Here is a 21,138-nt window from a genome sequence, read left to right as displayed (position 1 = left end):
TTCCCCAAGGGTCAGTCCTAGGACCAATCCTATTCAATTTATTCATAAATGATCTGGAGAAAGGGGTAAGCAGTGAGGTGGCAAAGTTTGCAGATGATACTAAACTGCTCAAGATAGTTAGGACCAAAGCAGATTGTGAAGAACTTCAAAAAGATCTCACAAAACTAAGTGATTGGGCAACAAAATGGCAAATGAAATTTAATGTGGATAAATGTAAAGTAATGCACATTGGAAAAAATAACCCCAACTATACTTACAATATGATGGGGGCTAATTTAGCTACAACAAGTCAGGAAAGATCTTGGAGTCATCATGGATAGTTCTCTGAAGATGTCCACGCAGTGTGCAGAGGCGGTCAAAAAAGCAAACAGGATGTTAGGAATCATTTAAAAAGGGACAGAGAATAAGACTGAGAATATATTATTGCCCTTATATAAATCCATGGTACACCCACATCTCGAATACTGTGTACAGATGTGGTCTCCTTTCCTCAAAAAAGATATACTGGCACTAGAAAAGGTTCAGAAAAGGGCAACTAAAATGATTAGGGGTTTGGAGAGGATCCCATATGAGGAAAGATTAAAGAGGCTAGGACTCTTCAGCTTGGAAAAGAGGAGACTAAGCGGGGATATGATAGAGGTATATAAAATCATGAGTGATGTTGAGAAAGTGGATAAGGAAAAGTCATTTACCTATTCCCATAATACAAGAACTAGGGGTCACCAAATGAAATTAATAGACAGCAGGTTTAAAACAAATAAATGGAAGTTCTTCACGCAGCACTGTCAACTTCTGGAACTCCTTACCTGAGGAGGTTGTGAAGGCTAGGACTATAACAGTGTTTAAAAGAGAACTGATAAATTCATGGTGGTTAAGTCCATAAATGGCTATTAGCCAGGATGGGTAGGGAATGGTGTCCCTAGCCTCTGTTTGTCAGAGGATGGAGATGGATGGCAGGAGAGAGATCACTTGATCATTGCCTGTTAGGTTCACTCCCTCTGGGGCACCTGGCATTGGCCACTGTCAGTAGACAGATACTGGGCTAGATGGATCTTTGGTCTGACCCGGTACGGCCGTTCTTATGTTCTTATTCGTCCTGTGACAGCGTGAGGGGCCATTTCAGAGGTGGGAAAGCAGGTATCATATTTAATCTGCCCAGAAATCCCTCCAGGCAGAGCCTCGGACCCGCTGTATCTCCCTCATAACCCTTGGAACAATCTCACCCAATGCAGAGAGCTCTAAACTGGAAGGACAATTCAGAGAGCGATGGGATCTCATCCCCATTCCTGTTAAAGGGACAAACTGGACTTGCACCCACTACCAGGAGCAGATGAGCAATTGTAAGATCTATTCCTTAGTCCTGAGCCTCCCAAGGACGAGTGGAATGCGGATTTTCTCATTAATGATCACAAAACAATGAGCTTTAAACTCAATACTGGGGTATAGGCCAATGTGACGTCTGTAAGGTCACACAACATGTTAAGGTCCAAACCACTTTGCACTTTGAGTATCCAGCTAAGAAGCTACTCAGGGGACCAACTGCAAGTATGTGGGAAATGCAGTTTGAACTGTGAGCATTGGGGTAAGAAAGCGTTGCTGGAATTTCACTCGCAAGACATACTGGGCTTACAGACTGTGACAAGTGCAAAGAGTCAGTCTGGTAATGGAAGAACCAGAAGGTGACTGGGATATATTTAGAGAATACGAGGATGGATGTACAGGGTTGGGGTGCTTCCCAGGTAAGCACTCCAGAAAGGTAAATTCACAAGTACTGGCTGCAATTCATGCACCTGGTAAAGTTCCAGTGGAGTGAAAGATCTGCGCCATATGGAACAGTTGTGAGTAATAACAAGAGTTGCAAGAACCTAACAAATGGGTCAATTCTATAGCAAGTGCAGCCAGATCAGGTTGAGATGAAACAAGAAGGTACTTGGATCTAAGATCTGAATAAAGCAATACAAAGAGAACACTTTCAATTGCCTACAGTGGAAGAAATTACCAGCAAGTTAGCAAAAACTGCCATTCCCTGGATTTGGACCCCAGGAGTAGATGTTGGCAGATGACAAAAGCTCTAGACTGTGTACGTTCAGCGCAGCATTTGGCAGGTGCAGGTTAACCAGACTTCCTGTGGGCACCTGTTCAGCTCTTGAAGGGTACCAGATAGTGATCCAACAGACATTTGAAGGTCTGGAAAGTGTTGAATATTATACGGATGACATCCTGGGTAGGGAAATACCCGATGAAAGGCTCAAGAGAATGCTAGACACCTGCCATGAAAGGAACCTGTGACTGAACTAGATCTGAGAGATGAAATATTTGGAGCATCGTTTGCCAAATGAAGGTCTAAAACCTGACAATGCAAAAATTGCTGCAATTACTGAAATGGCCACACTGACCTGCCAGGCTGAATTGCCAAGATTTCTTGGAACAGTTACTTACCTTGGGAAATGCAGGCTGAACATGTCAACGGGAGCTACTCCGTTAAGGCAACATTTGGGAAAGACGTCATGTTTGCTGGGATGCCAGTACATGGAGGTGGCAGATGAACTCTTGAAAGAATTGCTTACAAGGACACCGGAGCTGAAATACCTTCTGTCAAAGAACCACTTGCTCTGCCGGTGGGTGCAAGCTCTCCCCATTAGGGGCCGTATTGCTGCAAAATAGGGCTCCTGTTGCTTGTCTCTCTAAACCGCTAAACTTCCACACCACAGAACAATGCCCAGATGGAAAAAGAAATGTTGGAAACAGTATTTGGCTGTACTTGATTTCATCAGTTTACCTGTGGGAGAAAGTAGCTGTGAAAACTTACTTTTAGGCCATTTTCAGAAAACCTTTGTAGTGCTCCACCAAGGTTCCCTAGATGGTTGTTAACACTCCTGAAATATTAGCTGGACGTGAGACACAGACCAGTGAAAGAATTAGCACTTGCTGATTCTTTACCAAGAGCAGACATGTTTCATGCTGAAGGAGTAACTTCAGAGGAAGCTGGCATTGCAATACATCTTATGATGGCTTATTTTTCTATTTCAGAACAGAAATTGAAGGAATTCCAAGGAGCCACTGCAAATGATGTTTCCTGCAAACCTTAAAACAAACTATTTTGCAAGGATGCCTGGATAAGAGACCAGACGTAGCAGAGGATATCTGTGCTCATACCTTATATAATGAGGAACTAAGTGTGCAAGATGGATTTGCCTTTCAGAGTGATGGAATCATAGCACCGGCAAATCTCAGAAAAGAGATCTTGGCTATTATTCAAGACAGTGATCTGGGAGCAGAGCTATGTAAAAGGAGAGCTCAAGATGCCATCTATTGGCCAAGCAAGTGCTGTCAAATTGAGGACACGGTACAGTCTTTGCAACCCATGTCAAACTTTCAGAAACAAAAATCAAAAGGAACTAGTGCTACCACATGAGGCCCCAAACAGATCTTAGCAGACACTTGGCATGGACCTGTTGAGTTTCAAGGTGTAGATTATCTTATTCTGGCTGATTAATACTCAAATACTTAGAAGTCTGCTTGCATCAGGACACCACAAGTGTGTCTGTCATCAGACATTGCAAGTCTATATTTGCAAGGCCTGGCATGCCTGAAGAACTCATTAGTGACAACGGACCACAGCTTTGTTCCAGACACTTAAAAACTTTTGCAAAGCAATGGGACTTGATTCACAAAACTTGAAGTGCTTTGTTCCCACAATCAAATGGAATGTCCGAGAGCAGTTCCAACTGTAAAAAGGATTCTTAAAAAATCTATTCTGGTTAACACAGATCCCTATCTTAGCCTGCTGGACTTCGTGGCACGGGCGGCAGTACGATTGCACTGGGCTGGGTTAGATTAGAGATGTCAACAGAACTTTCCCGTTGCTTTTCTCTTGGGGGCCAGTCTGGGTTTTTATCGGCAAGACTGCCAGTAAAGATGCCACCCACACACCCAGCTGCTTAATATTTCCAATAACTGGGCTATGTCTGTCACCTCAAAGTAAGAGTTACCCTTGAATGGCAGCCCAAAGCCACGAACAAGAGCTGATGAATTCTCCCCATGGCTCTGAGAGGTAAATAACTGAGTGTTAAAGTCCCCACTTCTCAAATGGGAAAACAGAGACCTGATTGGCCAAACCCACCCTGCTCTACAACCCTGTAGCTCGGTGCAGTTACATGAGAGATAAACACGGCCCAGGGAGATCATAGGAAGTGCCCACGGGTGCGCAGTCAGTGCAGGAGCTGGGACTAGAGCGATGGAGTTCCCGGCTCCCAGTCCTGTCCCCACAGCACCAGCTCTCACTCCCTATTTTCTTCCTTCCCCTGGGGCAGAGTAAGTGCTGCTGAAGGTGGATACCTGCCCGTCTCCCTGGTCTGGATGTGCTGGGAACGAGGCTCGGAGACTGACAAACATTTACTGTAACTTCCTCAGCCCTCTTCAGCCACGGACTTGAGGGCTCTCCACACACCCCACAGCAGCTAGAGACCCCTGCAGACTCCACCTGCCTGCCCAGGCACTCAGAGAACCACACAGCAGAACCAAACCGTGGACACAGGCCTAGGGGACCACTCGGGCAAACGTGAGTTATGCATCACTGGAGCTGGAAAATTGTTTCTGACAAATAATTTATTCAGCTAAAGATGCAGTTTCGGTCGACCCAAAACTGTTCACAGATTAGACACGAATAGTCAAATCTCATCTGGGACGTGGAAGCTTTATCTTATAGGGCTGTAGCTTGTCCCGCCTCCTGCACAGCTCCTCCCTGTGATCGTCAGGGCCAATCGGATGAGAGCAGATGAATATAAAGGAGGAACTTAACAGCTCCCCCCCCAGGAGAGTCAATTTAAGGAGCAGATACTGTCAGGCCTTGTCAGCAGCTCTCGCTGGGTTTCTCCCAAGGGCCTGAAATCTCTTCATCATGCTCTGGGTTCCCCTCATTGTCCTACTGGGGACGTGGTGCACAGGTGAGAAAGGGAGAGCAGGTTAAATACACAATGAAGTCACTAGCGACTGGAGATGCACAGGGAGGGTTTGACAGGTTTCTACCATATTTTTTCCAGGTTCCAGCTCGCAGACTGTGCTGACTCAGCCGCCCTCAGCGTCAGTGTCCCCAGGAAACACCGTGAAACTCTCCTGCACCATGAGCAGTGGGACCAGCATCAGTGGCTATAGTGTGTCCTGGTACCAGCAGAAACCTGGGAATTTGCCACGATATCTGCTGAGATACTATTCAGACTCTGACAAGCACCAGGGCTCTGGGGTCCCTGCTCGCTTCTCTGGTTCCAAAGACACATCCAGTAACACCGGCTATCTGACCATCTCTGGGGCCCTGACAGAGGATGAGGCTGATTATTACTGTGCTGTGTGGCACAGCAATGCTCCTCACAGTGACACAGTCAGATGGGGAAGTGAGACAAAAACCTCCCCTCCCCCAGCCTGGGCCGTGTGGTGGTGTGTTGGGGACAGAACCACACAGGCTGCAGTGTTTGGTCTCTTCCTATAACACATCACACAACAGTTGTTCTTCGCAGTGAAGTCCATTTCCTCACTGAGCAGATGCACAGCGCTCCCCTGATTCCTCCTCATGTTCCCTCCGCAGGGGTCGGGTGGAACATCTCTGCCCTTCTCCTTCCTCCTCCTTTTTCTTTTCGTGGGGAAGAGAACTCTTCCCAGATCCCTCCATGCACTGTGTGAATGGCTCGTCTCCATCTCCCTCCTCCATCTCCTGGTGCAGTACGGGAACTCTCTGCTCAGACTGGCTATGGGTTATCACCCCCTCCAGCATCAGCAGGGGGAGATACAGCTGCAGTTATACCCTCAGGAGACATCCCTATTCAGGGGCCTAGAGATCTTGCCAAGAGAATATAAGAACGGCCATACTGGGTCACAGCAAAGGTCCATCTAGCCCAGTATCCTCTCTTACAACAGTGACCAATGCCAGGTGCCCCAGAGGGAATGAACAGAACAGGTAATTCATCAAGTGATCCATTCCGTCCGTGTCTCCCATTCCCCACTTCTAGCAAACAGAGGCTAGGGACACCAGGACACTGTATACCTGGGATTATGTTTTCCAAAGGGCATTACTTGGCATTTATCAACATTGAATTTCATCTGCCATTTTCTTGCCCAGTCACCCAGTTTTGTGAGAGCCTTTTGTAACTGTTCACAATCAGCTTTGGACTCAATTATGTTGACTAGTTTTGGATCGTGTGCAAACTTTGACACCTCACTGATTACACCTTTTCCAGATCAATTATGAATATGTTGAACAGCACTGGTCCTACCCAGATCCTTATGGACTCTGCCATTTTCCTCTCTCCACTCTGAAAACGGACCATTTCTTCCTCCTCTTTGTTTCCTATCTTTTAAGCAGTTACTGATCCATGCAAGGACCTTCCCTCTTATCCCATGACTTGCTTTGCTTAAGAGCCTTTGGGGTGAGACCTTATCAAAAGCTTTCTGAAAGTCCAAGTACATTATGTCCACTGGATCACCCTTGTCCACGTGCTTGTTGACACCCTCAGAGAATTGTAATTGATTGGTGAATTCTAAGAGCTCTGCCCTTCCCCCTCCACATTCTCTCCTTTTACTCGGGGAAGAGGGGACGACAACTTGTCCCAGCTCACTCCATGGACCATGTGACTGCTCAGTCCAGTCTCTCTCCTCCATTTCCTTGTGCAGGACAGGAACTCTCTGCTGACTAAGGGTCTCCATCCCCTTCAGCCTCAGAACGGGCAGAGAAAGCTGCCACTCTGGCTACACCCTCATGCGACATCTCTATTCAGGGCCCCACAGTTCTTGCCAAGGGCCTGCAGCAAAGAGGGGGAAGGGAGATCCTGAGATTCCCAATGTAAGACACACCCCTGGGCCAGGTGATGGAGCAGGGATGTTTGTTTAAATATTCACAGGGAAGCATCAGCCTACCCAGGAATGACATTCTGACTGATGTACGTGGGAATGACAGAAATTCCTCTCAGAATGTACCTGGTAGGGCTGCTAACCATCCACGATTGTCCTGGAGTCTCCAGGAATTAAAGATTGATCTTTAATAAAGATTATATCATGTGATGAAACCTCCAGGAATACGGCCAACCAAAGTTGGCAACCCTAATACCTGGGGTGCACGTCACTGATCGACCCTCCACTGGACTGCTGGCCTGCACGGCCCCAGCATCCGCTACCACTCACGCCGGGTGCCCCTGGGGTCAGAACAGGCCATTAGTGTCACGGGAAGAGACAACAATGGCAAACCAGCTAGGAGGAGGTGACTTCCCTAGCTTGGGTCGCATTAGTCTTAATCGAGGCAGGGGCAACTTCTGAAATCCCTGGGTAATCCCTTCCAAAGGTGTGACCAGACTGATGAACTGATCAGTGCAGCCAGCACAGAGAAGAACACCCTGAAAAGGAACAACATGAATGCTGGAAACAACTGTACATGATGTTCCTGCAGCTGTGAGAGACAGTGAGTAGGGGCCCACTTTGTGATGAGCTCAGCATGGAGGGTCTCTAGCTTTTGTGAAACCCCCGTCAGAATAATCTTAGTAACAGCAGCACTGACCACCAGGGGGAGCTCTTCACCCTCACAGTACTGGAGTTCAGAGTCTGTACTAGGGCAGCGAGTCAGGGTACACACTGCTGGGCTAGAGAGATCTCTGGGCTTTGGGGCTTTTTATTCCCCAGCAGCGCTCACATCATCTGGACAAGGGACCCTAGAAAACCTTGTTTGGATTCCAACTTCCCAGCCGCCCCCTCTGCTCCCTGGTCTCTGGGGCAGGGGTTCTCCGACCCGCAGTCTTGCTTGGAGTGCTGGGCGGGTCACCAAAACCCAGAGGCTGCTGTAACCCAGGGGGGGTAAGCGTTCCCCTCGCCCTGCCCACACTGGCCTGCTGCAGGGAAGTACCACTGAAAGGGGAGCAGTCAGGAGCCAGCTGCCTTGATCCCCACGGCCCCCATTGTTCACCGTGGTCATTGGCTGGTTCCTCGCTGTCTTTCAGTGGGGCTCCCCTCCAGGAGTGTGCAGTGCAGAAGGGTCTCAGCCCCACCCTCTCCAGCAGGGTGTCACCTAGCAGCATGTGCCAATAGCCCCCCACAGCCCCCCAGCAGCACCATCCCGGCCAGTCCCAGCCCCAATCAAGCACAACCCCAGAGCCCAGGCAGCAGCCACTCACTCCACAAGCCATCAGCCTGCAGCAGCCACACCTGCCAGTGACACCTAAACAGCCAGCAGCCGACACATCCCACACACAGCCCCAAACCAGCCAGGGTTTCTTGCAGCCATAAACATTGTGGGTCAGGGTCATGGCAAGAAACCCAGCTAGGTTTGCAATGCCCAGGGGGGAACGTTGGAGACTCCTCGCTCCAGGGGGAGTGCTCTGAACGGTAACGGTCTGAGCAGACACAGCACTTTGGGAGCCCCTCACCCCCTAGATAAGCTTCATTTTTCCTTGAAAATGAAAAAAAAAACAATTCTTGGGTCTGTCAGTTGCTGTCTCTGAGGGGAGGGAAGTGCCAGCAGCAGCCAGTGAGCAGGAAGCAGATTTGCATGAAGGGGCCGTTCATTCTCCAGCTCTGGGTATTTAAGAGAGAATCGGAGGGTCCCAGCCACAGACCCGTTTGCCTCAGGAGGCTGAGCTCGTCTGGATTCGCACCATGGCCTGGGCCCCTCTGCTCCTTGCGCTGCTCACTTACTGCTCAGGTGTGGTGACTGGGCGGGGCTTCTCTCAGTCTTTCAATCAAAAAGGGACTTTGATTTTAGAGCCATTTCTCCCATTGGTTCCCCAGGCTGTTGACCCAGAGCTTTAATCGCCATGATTTTATCCCCATGTTTTCTCCTCCTCTTGCAGGTTCTCTCGCCCAGTACGTGCTGACTCAGCCGCCTTCAGTGTCTGTGTCTCTAGGACAAAATGCTCAACTCACCTGCACAGGAGAAAAGATTGACGAAAAGTATGTGCACTGGTACCAGCAGAAACCTGGCCGCACCCCCATACTCATTATATACAAGGATAGTGAGAGACCCTCTGGAATCCCTGAACGATTCTCTGGAGCCAGCTCCGGTAACACGGCCACATTAACCATCACTGGAGTCCAGGCACAGGACGAGGCTGATTATTACTGTCAGAGGTGGCACAGTGACAGCAGCTCTTCTCACAGTGACACAGTCAGATGGGGAAGTGAGACACAAACTTCTGTTGTCTAAGGGACACATTTATTCTTTCTGTGACAGCGTGAGGGGCCATTTCCAAGCTGGGGATGAAGGCTTATTTCATCTGCCCACAAACCCTCCTTGGCAGCCTGGGCTCACAGTTTGTCTCCTTAGTAACCCCTGGGAGCAATCTCACCTCCCTGCATGGGGGAGCATTCTGACCCCATTGAAGTCACTGGCAAAACCCCAAGATTTCACCCAGGGCATCCAAAGCAGGGAGCAATGGGGTCTCCTCTTCAATCTTGTTACAGGGAGAAACCGGAATTAGACCCACCCCTGGCTCTGTGTTACAGCTCTGAACTCTGCCACCTCTTCTGTTGTGCCACAGAATGAGGACACCCCTCACTTGGCAACAGGCCAAGGCTGGACACCGATCTCCAAACTTTCAATGTTACACAAGTTCTCTTCTCCTCCCAGCGTTGACTAGAAACCAACAGACGCACTTCCCCACAGTGGTGAGAGCTGCTCAGTGAGAATAGGGGGATTGACCTGCCCTGGAGATGGCAGGGAGCCAGACGCAGGAGGTCACTCTTGACCGCTCTGCCTTCTCCAGGACACTCTGGGTTTGGGAGCAGCTGCCTCCTCCAAATAAAAGCCACCCCTCACGCACGCTCCGAGCATTCCCGGCCATCCGAGCACCAGCACAACAGCTCTGGGTGAGCTGGGCTGCAGCCAGTGCAAAGCCACCACCTGGTCCACAGCAAAGATATGAGCCCCCTGCCACTGAGCACAGCTTTAAAGAGCTGATTTCTGACAGAGAACTAACAAGCCCAGGAGCAGTCACTGAGCACACAGAGCTGGGCCAGGCTCTCACATGGGGAGAGAAACAGAGGGTGTTAGTTGGTGTTACCAAGATCCCATGTAGAGACGGGCACTCGTCAGATCTCTCTTCTCTCCTGCTTTGCTGTGGAGGAGCCAGAGCACCTGGGAATGAGAGGGCAGGGACTCTGTGCCCCTGCTATTGGCTAACAGAGTAAGGCTGTTACCCAAACCCATCCTCTCCTTTAGCTGTTCCAGTAAGTGACAGGACCCGCTGTCTCAGTGGAGTTACCGCCGAGAGGAACAGGAACCAGGAAGATCATGTAACCTGGCCTAGGCCCTGCAAGGAGTCAGTGCAGGAGCTGGGACTAGAACACCAGAGTTCCCGGCTCCGAGTCTCGTCCCTGAGCACTAGCTCTCACCCCTCCTCTGGGGTAGCTCAGTGCTGCGGAGGTGGGTACCTGCCCGGCTCTGCTCCCTGGCGTGGCCGTTCTGGGAACGGAGATCGAATATTATTAACAATGTTACCATAACATCTGCAAACCTCGTTCAGCCCCAAACTGAAGACTGCCTGGTGCACCTTTAGTGCACTACGTGCACTGGACAGCAACCACTGACACCCCACAGAGCTTATCTGCCTGCCCAGGAATGCAAATATCACAGAGCAAAGCCATATGATCAGCCTCCACGGGAACCAGGCTGAAATGACCATTCCAGACAGGTGTAAGTGGCTTATACCACGGGACAGTCATAGACAGCGCATTGGAGGAGCATTTGGGATGGTCTCTATGCAAGTTTCACATGAAGCATCATCAGTCCAATACACTGATTGCCTTTAGCATGTATCCATTTCATAAGAGAAGCCTTATTGGGTGTCATGAATCTTCAGTGACGTCCCTTCCCTCCCATGGTGGGGACAGCTCAGCTCATAGCAGCATCAGGCTGCACTGACAATAAAACGCTCTGGGCGTGACATTGGTCACATTCAGAGTGCAACTGAAATAGGAACCTTATGAGGCAAGAGACCCTCACCAAAGGTGGGTTATTCTCACACATGACTCTTTCCCTGTGATCATTAGGACCAATCAGACAGGAACAGATTAGCATGAAGGTGGAGCTTGGATGCTTCTCACCGAAGAGGATCAATATAAGGGGACGACGGTGTTGGACATTCTCAGTGGATCCAACTTTTTACCCTCAAAGGGCCTGAAATCTCCTCACCATGCTCTGGGCTCCCCTCATCCTCCTGCTGGGGACGTGGCGCACAGGTGAGAACAGGGTCAATACACATTGAGGTTGCCGCTGGAGTCAATGCACAAACTGCGTCACTAGCGGCCGGGGACGGACACCGTGGGGTTCACAGGCTTCTCCATTATTTTTCCAGTTTCCAGCTCGCAGCCTGTGCTGACTCAGCTGCCCTCAGTGTCAGTGTCCCCAGGAAACACCGTGAAACTCTCCTGCACCATGAGCAGTGGGACCAGCATCAGTGGCTAATATGTGTCCTGGTACCAGCAGAAACCTGGGAATTCTCCACAAGACCTGCTGTATTACAAATCAGGTTCCAGCAAGGGCCAGGGCTCTGGGGTCCCTGCTCGCTTCAACTGTGCTGCGTGGAGTGGCCTTCCCATCCCCAACCTGTGTTCCACAGGGGCCTGTGCATGCTGCTAGATCTCTGCCTATAGCGTATCACACAAATACTGTCTATATGCCCAGGCACAGGGTCCTGACTCTTGGGATGGGATCAGAATCTCAGCCTGCATTACAAGAAATTATTATGGGTTGTTAAGAAAATCTTGAAGTGTGACAGCAGTGTCCCTCATGCCTGCCTGAGTCTGCAGAGAGCCTGAATCAGTAGTTCCAAGAGCTGTGACCTGCCTCACACATCTTAACCCTGAGAACGTACTGCTCTTTGGGGCCCGCACCAGCACCACCCCACCTGAGCACTCTGTGTTTTGGGGCCCTGGCTGATGCCATCTCAGCATAGCTCTGATGGGGTTGCTGTCCACATGCAGAGTCCTGTGCTGGGACGTGTAAGTGCTGAGTCTTCCCTTCCCTGGCACAGGCTCCACCACTCTGCAGACAGGGCTCCATGCTCCAGTGAGTTGAGAGGCCCATTCTGAGCGTTGGAAAGTCCCCCAGCAGACAGCTCTCACATGTAGTGGGGTAAACACGGCAGTGATGCCATTGCCCAGTGTCCAGAAGGTTGTCAATGTGCTCCTGCTGTACTGGGGTTGTGCAGAGCAGGGATCGAGAGCTTCAGGGGGGGGATCTCATCCCAGCAAGAGGGTTTGTTGGGAGTCCCCACTGGGTGCAGCACGAGGCATCGAAAGACAGAGACGCTCTTCCAGGATATTGTTATTACATCTGAACTATGGGGAATTTTACAGTTCCTCGGTTCTCAGTTTGGGGGCTCTAAGGTGGTAACGTTCAATTTCTACACTGTCCCGCAATGTTTCAAAGCGCAGGGTAAAGCGCGGTGCAGGAGCTCAGGGTGGGTTTGCCTCCCTGCCTCTTCCCCAATCAAGCACCCACTCCACAACCAAACCCAACACCAGTCCCCAACCAACAGCACCCACCCCATCCTGCACCCCAGAAATGAGCACCCCAAAACCAGCCACGATTTCTTCCTGCAACGACCAAAAATGGTGGCATAACTCTGAAAACAATTGTGGCCTGGGGGCATGAGAAGAAACCACAGTTTAATTTGAGGTCTCGGGCAGATAAAATTGGAGACTTCTGGGGTGATGGGTTTGCACTTGACTTTCTCCATGCCAATGAAAAGCAAAGCAGTCCTGCCCTACGTAGGTGTCTAAATAAGAGCATTTATGCAGAGACGCTCTCCCCTGGGTCCCTTTGGCAGCAGCAGCCAGTGAGCAGGGAGCTGATTTGCATGAAGGGGCCGTTCTGCAGCACTGGGGATTTAAGAGGGAATCGGAGGGTTCCAGCCACAGACCCCTTTGCCTCAGGAAGCCGAGCTCGTCTGGATTCCCACCATGGCCTGGGCCCCTCTGCTCCTCGCGCTGCTCACTTACTGCTCAGGTATTATAAGCAAGAGAGTTTTTCTCCATCTCTTTATTCAGGGGATTTTCTCTTCCTCAGGTTCCTGCACGGCCTGTGGTCTGTTAGCTCTTGAAAGATTGATTTTATCCCCATGTTTTCTCCTCCTGTCTCAGGTTCTCTCGCCCAGTACGTGCTGACTCAGCCGCCTTCAGTGTCTGTGTCTCCAGGGCAAAATGCTCAACTGACCTGTTCAGGAAACAACATCGGGGGCAAGAACGTGCACTGGTACCAACAGAAACCTGGCAGTGCCCCACTACGTGTTATATATGAAAGTAGCAGCAGACCCTCCGGAATCCCTGATCGATTCTCTGGTGCCAACTCCGGTAACACGGCCACGTTAACCATCACTGGAGTCCAGGCGCAGGACGAGGCTGATTATTACTGTCAGGTGTACGACAGTAGCACTGCTCACAGTGACACAGCCAGATGGGGAAGTGAGACACAAACCTCTTGTCATCAAAGGGGAACGTTTAATAGCATTCGTCCTGTGACAGCGTGAGGGGCCATTTCAGAGGTGGGGGAGCAGGTATCATATTTAATCTGCCCACAAATCCCTCCAGGCAGAGCCTGGGACCACGCTGCGTCTCCCTCATAACCCTTGTGAACAATCTCACCCAATGCACAGAGCTCTAAAGGACAATTCAGAGAGCGATGGGATCTCGTCCCCGTTCCTGTTAAAGGGACAAACTGGACTCGCACCCAGTCCCTGGCTCCGTGTCAGTTCTCTCATCTCACCTCTTCTCTGATACCCCCAGGAATGAGGACGCCCCTCACCTGGTAACAGTCCAAGGCTGGACACTGATCTCCAAACTTCTACTGCCAAAGTCAGACAAGTTCTCTTCTCCTCACAGCTTTGTCTAGACAGCGACACACACACACACACACACACACTTCCCCGCAGTGGGAACGGGGGATGGACCCTGGCACTGGAGAAGATCACTTGACTGTCAGGCTCCTGGAGCCGGCAGCCAGAGCTCACTTTTCCCCACTCTCCAACCCCACGGGCCTTGGGGGCACCTGTGCCCTGCACCCAGGAGAACTCAGACCCCTCCCAGCCTCCTGAGATCCTGCCCAACAGCCTGCCTGTGAGCAGGGCCCAGGCCTGTGACAAGCCCCCACGTGGCACCAGCAGGAAGGAGAAGAGCCTCAGTCTCTGAGTAACGGGAACGTTAAAGGGCTGATTTCTGAGGTGAAACGCGCAGGAGCAGGAGGGCTCTGGCTGCACAGAGCAGCGCCAAACACTCAGAGCCATGAGCGAGGGCAAAGGTTAGTTAGCGCAGCCCTGACACCAGAGGGAGGGAGGCAGTGTGAATGCACTGGGCTGGGTTCACTGCTCCCGGCATAAAACAAGAAGTCCCAGAATGCACCTCTGCTGCTTCCATCTGCTGCTGTCACTGTCCAGTCGGTGCAGGAGCTGGGACTAGAACTGCAGCGTTCCTGGCTCCAAGTCCTGTCCCCTGAGCGCTGCCTCTCACCCCTCCTGCTGGGGCAGGCTCAGTGCTGCCGCTGGTGGGTACCTGCCCGTCTCTGCTCCCTGGTGGGGCCATTCTGGGGTGGAGATCGAACGTGATTAACAACAACTTCACAATAACTTATGCAAACCTCTTTATTCAGCCCCAAACCCAAGGGTGCTGCTTTCCTGCACGACATACACCCCACGGCAACCACTGACACCCCACAGACATGCCCTGCCTGCCCAGCAATGCAGATAGCACAGAGCTGAGCCAGAGGATCAGCAGAGATTGAAACCAGGCCAAAATGACCACTTGATGTGAACTATTAAGTAACTCCCATCTGTCTCAAGGCACAGATCACTATTCAGAACAGCCAAGGATCATTTGCGGTGGTGTCTGTGCAGGTTTCACATGAAGCATCATCAGCCCTATACATTTACTGCCGTTACTGTGTATCCGTTTCAGAGGAGAAGGCCTCTGGGGTGTTCTGACGCGTCAGTGACATCAGCCCATTGTGACTTCCCTGCCCTGTCTGACAACACCGCTCACGCCACCTCCAAGCTGTGCTGTCTGTACATCCCTGTCTGCAGGACGCTGACCCACGCCAGGGGAACTGACTGAAACAAGGCCTGAGATGGCTGAAGACCCTCACCACAGGATGCCCCCCCCCCTTCACCCAGGGCACTTCCCTGTGATCTCGAGGACCAATGAGACAGGATCAGATTAGCACAAAGGTGGAGCTTCTCTGCAATATAAGGGGCAGATCCTGTCAGGGAGTCTCAGTGGATCTGGCTGTATTTCTCCCCAGGGTCTGAAATCTCCTCACCATGCTCTGGGCTCCCCTCATCGTCCTGCAGGGGACGTGGTGCACAGGTGAGAACAGGGGAATGGGGTCAATACACATTGAAGTTGCTGCTGGAGTCAATGCACAAACTGTGTCACTAGCGGCCGGGGACAGCCACCGTGGGGTTCACAGGCTTCTCCATTATTTTTTCCAGGTTCCAGCTCACAGCGTGTGCTGACTCAGCTACCTTCAGTGTTCGGCAGGGGCCTGCACAGGCTGCTAGGTTTGGTCCCTGCCTATAGCATATCACACAAATACGTGTTCTTCACAGTATGTACCAGCTCCTCATACCCTGTGTATATGCCCAGGCCCAGGGTCCTGACTCTTGGGGTGAGATCAGAATCTCAGCCTTCATTACAAGAAATTATAGCCAGTCCTCATGGGTTGTTAAGAAAAGCTTGAAGTATGACTGCAGTGTCCCTGATACCTGCCTGAGTCTGCAGAGAGCCTGAAACAATAGCTCCAAGAGCTGGGACCCTCCCAATCATCTTAACCCTGAGAACCTGCTGCTTGGTGTAGGCTCTCACCACCAGAGCACTCTGGGTATTGGGGCCCTGGCTGATGCCATCTCAGCATAGCTCTGCTGGGGTGCTGGCCACACACAGAGTCCTGTGCTGGAGTGGGTTAGGGCTGAGTTATGCAGATAGGGCTCCACACTCCTGTGAGTTGAGAGGCCTATTTTGCTTGTTGCTACCACAGGAGCATCGGGAAGTCCTCCAGCAGACAGCTCTCGTGTGGGCTGCTCCCCAGCCAAGCAGGCGTTGTTACTGCGAACCACAGGGGGTCCTGAAGAAAGGGAGAGGGGACACATCCTTGCCCTGCCTCTCAGGAGGGTGACCAGGTTCCTCAACAGCCCATCAGTTTCTCTACTTCTGAATCAAAGCCTCAGGGGAGTGGGGTGAATACAGCAGTGATGCCATTGCCAACTCTCCTGAGGGTTCTAACCATGCACCTGCTGTACTGCAGTTGTGCAGAGCAGGGACCGAGCACTCCGGGATCTGACCCCCAAAAGAGGGTTTGTTGGGAGGCCCCATTGGGTGCATCCCGGGGCATCGATAGGCAGAGACGCTCTTCCAGGGTATTGTTATTACATCCAAACTCTGTGGAGATTTACGGTTCCTCGGCGCTCTTGGTGTAGGGGCTCTAAGCTGGTGACAGTCAATTTCTACTCTGCCCGGCAAGGTTCACAAGTGCAGGGTAAAGTGCCGTGCAGGGGCCCGGGGTGGTTCTGCCTCCCTGCCCCTTCCCCTGGGGACGGGTCTGTCTGGGTCTCACAGAATTAGATTCATGTAGCCGCAGCCCGATGGCTGCCCAGCTCTAGAATGTCTTAATCTTCATCCGGGGGCTGCCGCTGCCTGAATAACTGACTGAGCCCAGCCCAACGTGACTAAGCCGGGGGCCTGATCAGCCTGGTTAGTGTGGAGAAGAACATCCTTAACGGAAGAGGGTGAATGCTGGAAGGGACTGGCAGGCGATGTTACCTACAGCCCTGGAGAGTCAGGGACGGGATCATGGCAAGTGTGACGCTGGCCACTAGGGGGCGATATCAATCAGTGGGAGCCGACCCCACTGCAGGGAGGGGCTGTGAGGGCCGGTGTGCACCAGCCCTGGGTGTTGGGTGAGGTGCGTGTGCCACACGCTCAGAGTCAGGGGCTGTCAGCGCCCAGCACCAGACCCCTCCGGCTCCAGCCCACAAACACTCACACTCTGCGCAATAACAAAGGACGCTGTGCGAGGGCTGCCAGGAATAAACGGGGCCATCGCACTTGGCACGACGGCTGAAAGGCACAAAGAAAAGACGAACCAGCAGCTCCTCCCTCATTCCCATGGGGCGGCCGGGCCAGACTTGAGCAGGGCTGTGTCCCACTCACTAGGGGCCGGGTTCCAGTTCCCAGAGTGAGGGGCCAGGCCCAGCAACCCCGCGGAATAGGGAGTTTGTGCGTCAAATTGGGACAGTCCTGGAGAACACTGTGCTTTAGCCTCTCACTCCCCAGCCACCCACTCAGACTGGCAGTCTCCTTTATAATGGCTGGAGGGTCATGACAAGATCACCACAACCCAGCGGCTGCTCTAACCCGGGAGGGGGAAGCTAAGGGGAGAGAAGCAGAAGTTCTCTCCCTCTTGTTGCCACATTCCCGTCCCGCTGCCCACGTCCTTCTGCAGGGAAAGCCACTAAAAGCCGTCAGGAGCCAGCTGCCTCGCTCACCATGGGCCACATTGCGCACAGTATCCTTAGCTGGTTCCTCACCATCTTTCAGTGAGTGTCCCGTGAGCAGGGTGCAGCGCTGATGGGTTTCAGTCCCTCCCCCATCCCTTTCCAGCAGTACGTCCCTCAGCAGCATCTTCCTATAGCACCATCACCACCCAGCTGCACGTCCACCACCCAGCCACAGCCAGGGGCGGCTCTAGGAATTTGGCTGCCCCAAGCACGCCGGTCCACAGCTCCAGGGCACCTCTTGCAGACGTGCCTGCGGACGGTCCACTGGTCCCGCGACTGCGGTCGACCTCCCGCAGGCATGACTGCGGAAGGTACGCCAGAGCCGCCTGCCACGCTGCCGGCAAAATGCCGCCCCATGCGCGCGCTTGGCACGCTGGGGTCTGGAGCCGGCCCTGGCCACAGCCATATTGTCCACTCCCAAGCCCCATGCCAACACCACACCCCAGGCAGCAGCTGCTAATCCCAGATGCCATCAGTCCACACCAGCCACACCTCTCAGAGACACCTGCACAACCTGCACCGCCAGCAAGGCCCAGCAGCCACCCCACCAAGGACACACAGCCCCAAACAAGCCAGGATTTCTTGCAGCTGCAATAGACTGTGGGTCAGGGTCATGACAAGAAACCCATCTAGCTTTGCAATGCCAAGCAGACAACACTGGAGACTCCTCGCTCCAGGGGCAGTGCTCTGAACGGTAACGGTCTGAGCAGACACAGCACTTTGGGAGCCCCTCACCCCCAAGATAAGCTTCATTTTTCCTTGCAAATGGAAAACAAAACAATTCTTGGGTCTGTCAGTTGCTGTCTCTGAGGGGAGGGAGGTGCCAGCAGCAGCCAGTGAGCAGGGAGCAGATTTGCATGAAGGGGCCGTTCTCCAGCTCTGGGGGTTTAAGAGAGAATCGGAGGGTCCCAGGCACAGACCCGTTTGCCTCAGGAGCTCGTGTGGATTCCCCACCATGGCCTGGTCCCCTCTGCTCCTCATGCTGCTCACTTACTGCTCAGGTACGAGGAGTCTGGGAGTGGCGTGGGGTGAGGGGCTTATCTCTGTCTTTCAATCAAAGGGGTTCTTTGATTTTAGAGCCATTTCCTCCATTGGTTCCCCAGGCTGCTGGCCCAGAGCTTTAATCATCATGATTTTATCCCCATGTTTTCTCCTCCTCTTGCAGGTTCTCTCGCCCAGTACGAGTTGACTCAGCCGCCTTCAGTGTCTGTGTCTCTAGGACAAAATGCTCAACTCACCTGCACAGGAGAAAAAGTTGACAAACAGTATGTGAGCTGGTACCAGCAGAAACCTGGCCGTGCCCCTGTACTTGTTATATATAAGGATAGTGAGAGACCCTCCGGAATCCCTGAGCGATTCTCTGGAGCCAGCTCCGGTAAAACAGCCACATTAACCATCACTGGAGTCCAAGCACAGGACGAGGCTGATTATCACTGTCATCATTGGTTCAAAGACAGTAGTAACACTACTCACTACTCACAGTGACACAGCCAGATGAGGAAGTGAGACAAAAACTGCCCATTGACACGGGGGATCATTTATTCTCATTCTTTCTGTGACAGCGTGAGGGGCCATTTCTGAGCTGGGAATGGAGGCTTCTTATTTCATCTGCTCACAAACCCTTCTCGGCAGCCTGGGCTCACAGTTTGTCTCCTTAGTAACCCCTGGGGTGGGAAAGGGCTGAGTCCTCCCTCCCCTGGCACAGGCTCCAGGCTCTGCGCTCCAGTGAGTTGAGAGGCCCATTCTGAGCATTGGAAAGTCCCCCAGCAGACAGCTCTCACGTGGGTGGCTCCTGCCCCGGCCATGCAGCCACTGCTACTGAGAAGCCCAGGGGGTGCTGAGGAAAGGGTGAGGTGCCACCCCCCTGCCTCTCTGGAGGTGGCCAGGTTACTCAGTAGCCCACCAGCTGCTCTTCTTTTAATTGAATCCTGAGGGGAGTGGGGTAAACACGGCAGTGATGCCTTTACCAAGTGTTCAGAGGGTGGTCGATGTGCTTCTGCCGTCCTGGAGTTGTGCAGAGCAGGGATTGAGCGCTCCAGGGGGGATCTCACCCCCGAAAGAGGGTTTGCTGAGAGTCCCCTCTGGGTGCAGCCTGGGGCATCGAAAGGCAAAGTGGGTTCCACATAACTAGAGCTGCTCCGAACGTTTCAGACAAATAAAAGGTGCAGTTTCCATCCAACCGAAGCGACGCACAAATTGGACCCGGCTGGTTTTGGCCAGTCACAAACTGGCCAGAGGTGGGGCTGGTGCTGCTCTTCGCTTACCCGGTGGGGAGGGGGCTCACCTAGACCATGGGCAGCCCCCGTTCAGCTCCCCGCTCTGCACCCGTTCCAAGCCGGACTTTACAACACTCCAAAGCATGTAAAACATTTCAGACTCGAGCTGAGCTGAACTGAAGACACGTCCAGTAACACCAGCTATTTAACCATCTCCGGAGCCCTGGCAGAGGATGAGGCTGATTATTACTGTGCTGTGGTGCACAGCGGTGCCTGTTGCAGCGAGTCAGTCAGATGGGGAAGTGAGACAAGCATCATGCCATCGTCCCATATCATTACTGTCAGTCTGCTTCAAGGCACTGGAGCACGTGGTCCTACAGTGCATATTACCTGACGTGGCAGTAAGACAAACTCCTCCTTCCCCTTTCCCCACCCAGGTTCTGTGCTGGGGGGAACAAAAACGCACAAGCTGCAGTGTTTGGGTTTTGCCTGTAACTCATCACACAACAGTTGTTCTTCACAATGAAGGTATTTCCCCACTCTCAGCAGTTGCTCAGCACTTCCCTAGTCTTCCCTGTTCTCTCATCACACTCTCTCTGCTGGGGAACAAGGACGCAGCCCAGCAGGTGGAGCAGCTCAGGAGCCACCTTCACTCTGCTTACCCCCAGTGACACCCAGCCAGGTAGCCGGACACCTACTGAAAGTGGCCAGAGACTCTTTGGAGAAACAGGTGAGAAGACAAGTGAGGAACAAATGGCGTATGTATAAATGTGTAAACCAGATCAGAAGCTGTCCAGAACCATTCACTGTAGCACAGCTGGAACAGACATTTGTAGCATCAAGTGTGGAACAGCTGCGGGCTATGACACCATATCTCCAGAATTCCTGAAAAACCTTGGCCCCTTGATGTGGAGAGAATTTTGGGCCCTGGCAAAGCCGGCTTTCGCCGAGCCGTAACACATGCGACCAAGTACTCACACTGACCACATTTGTTGAAAATGGCTTCCACAGAAACTTGAAAACAGGCGCTGTTTTCATCAATCTAACAGGGGCTTATGATATGTGCCTCTCCCCACTCTGAAAACTGACCATTTTTTCCTACTCTTTGTTTCCTATCTTTTTATCAGTTACTGATCCATGCAAGGACCTTCCCTCTTATCCCATGGCTTACTTTGTTTAATAGCCTCTGGGGTGAGAACTTATCAAAGACTTTCTGAAAGTCCAAGTACATTATATCCACTGGATCACCCTTGTCCACATGCTTGTTGACACTCTCAGAGAATTGTAATCGATTGGTGAATTCTAAGAGCTCTGCCCTTCCCCCTCCACATTCTCTCTCTTTACTTGGGGAAGAGGGCACGACAACTTGTGCCAGCTCACTCCATGGACCATGTGAACTGCTC

The 21,138-nt window shown here is 52.1% G+C and overlaps 2 protein-coding genes and 2 gene segments (V, D, J or C); all 4 read left to right on the top strand.

Annotated features, from left to right (window-relative positions):
- The window catches only part of LOC120386421 (immunoglobulin lambda-1 light chain-like), a 459,811-nt gene that overhangs the window by 337,299 nt on the left and 101,374 nt on the right, over positions 1–21,138 (top strand). The gene's annotated exons all lie outside the window — the stretch shown is intronic.
- The window catches only part of LOC120386422 (immunoglobulin lambda-1 light chain-like), a 482,696-nt gene that overhangs the window by 393,157 nt on the left and 68,401 nt on the right, over positions 1–21,138 (top strand). The gene's annotated exons all lie outside the window — the stretch shown is intronic.
- The window catches only part of LOC120386423, a 309,162-nt gene that overhangs the window by 241,778 nt on the left and 46,246 nt on the right, over positions 1–21,138 (top strand).
- LOC120386434 lies at positions 8,600–9,178 on the top strand. The segment is given in 2 exon segments: positions 8,600–8,677; positions 8,826–9,178. Coding segments are annotated over 2 exon segments (399 nt in total).

The sequence above is a fragment of the Mauremys reevesii genome, linkage group 18, assembly GCF_016161935.1.
Source record: "Mauremys reevesii isolate NIE-2019 linkage group 18, ASM1616193v1, whole genome shotgun sequence".
NCBI classification, from domain to species: Eukaryota; Metazoa; Chordata; order Testudines; family Geoemydidae; genus Mauremys; species Mauremys reevesii.
This window is presented reverse-complemented; position numbering and strand designations above follow the sequence as displayed.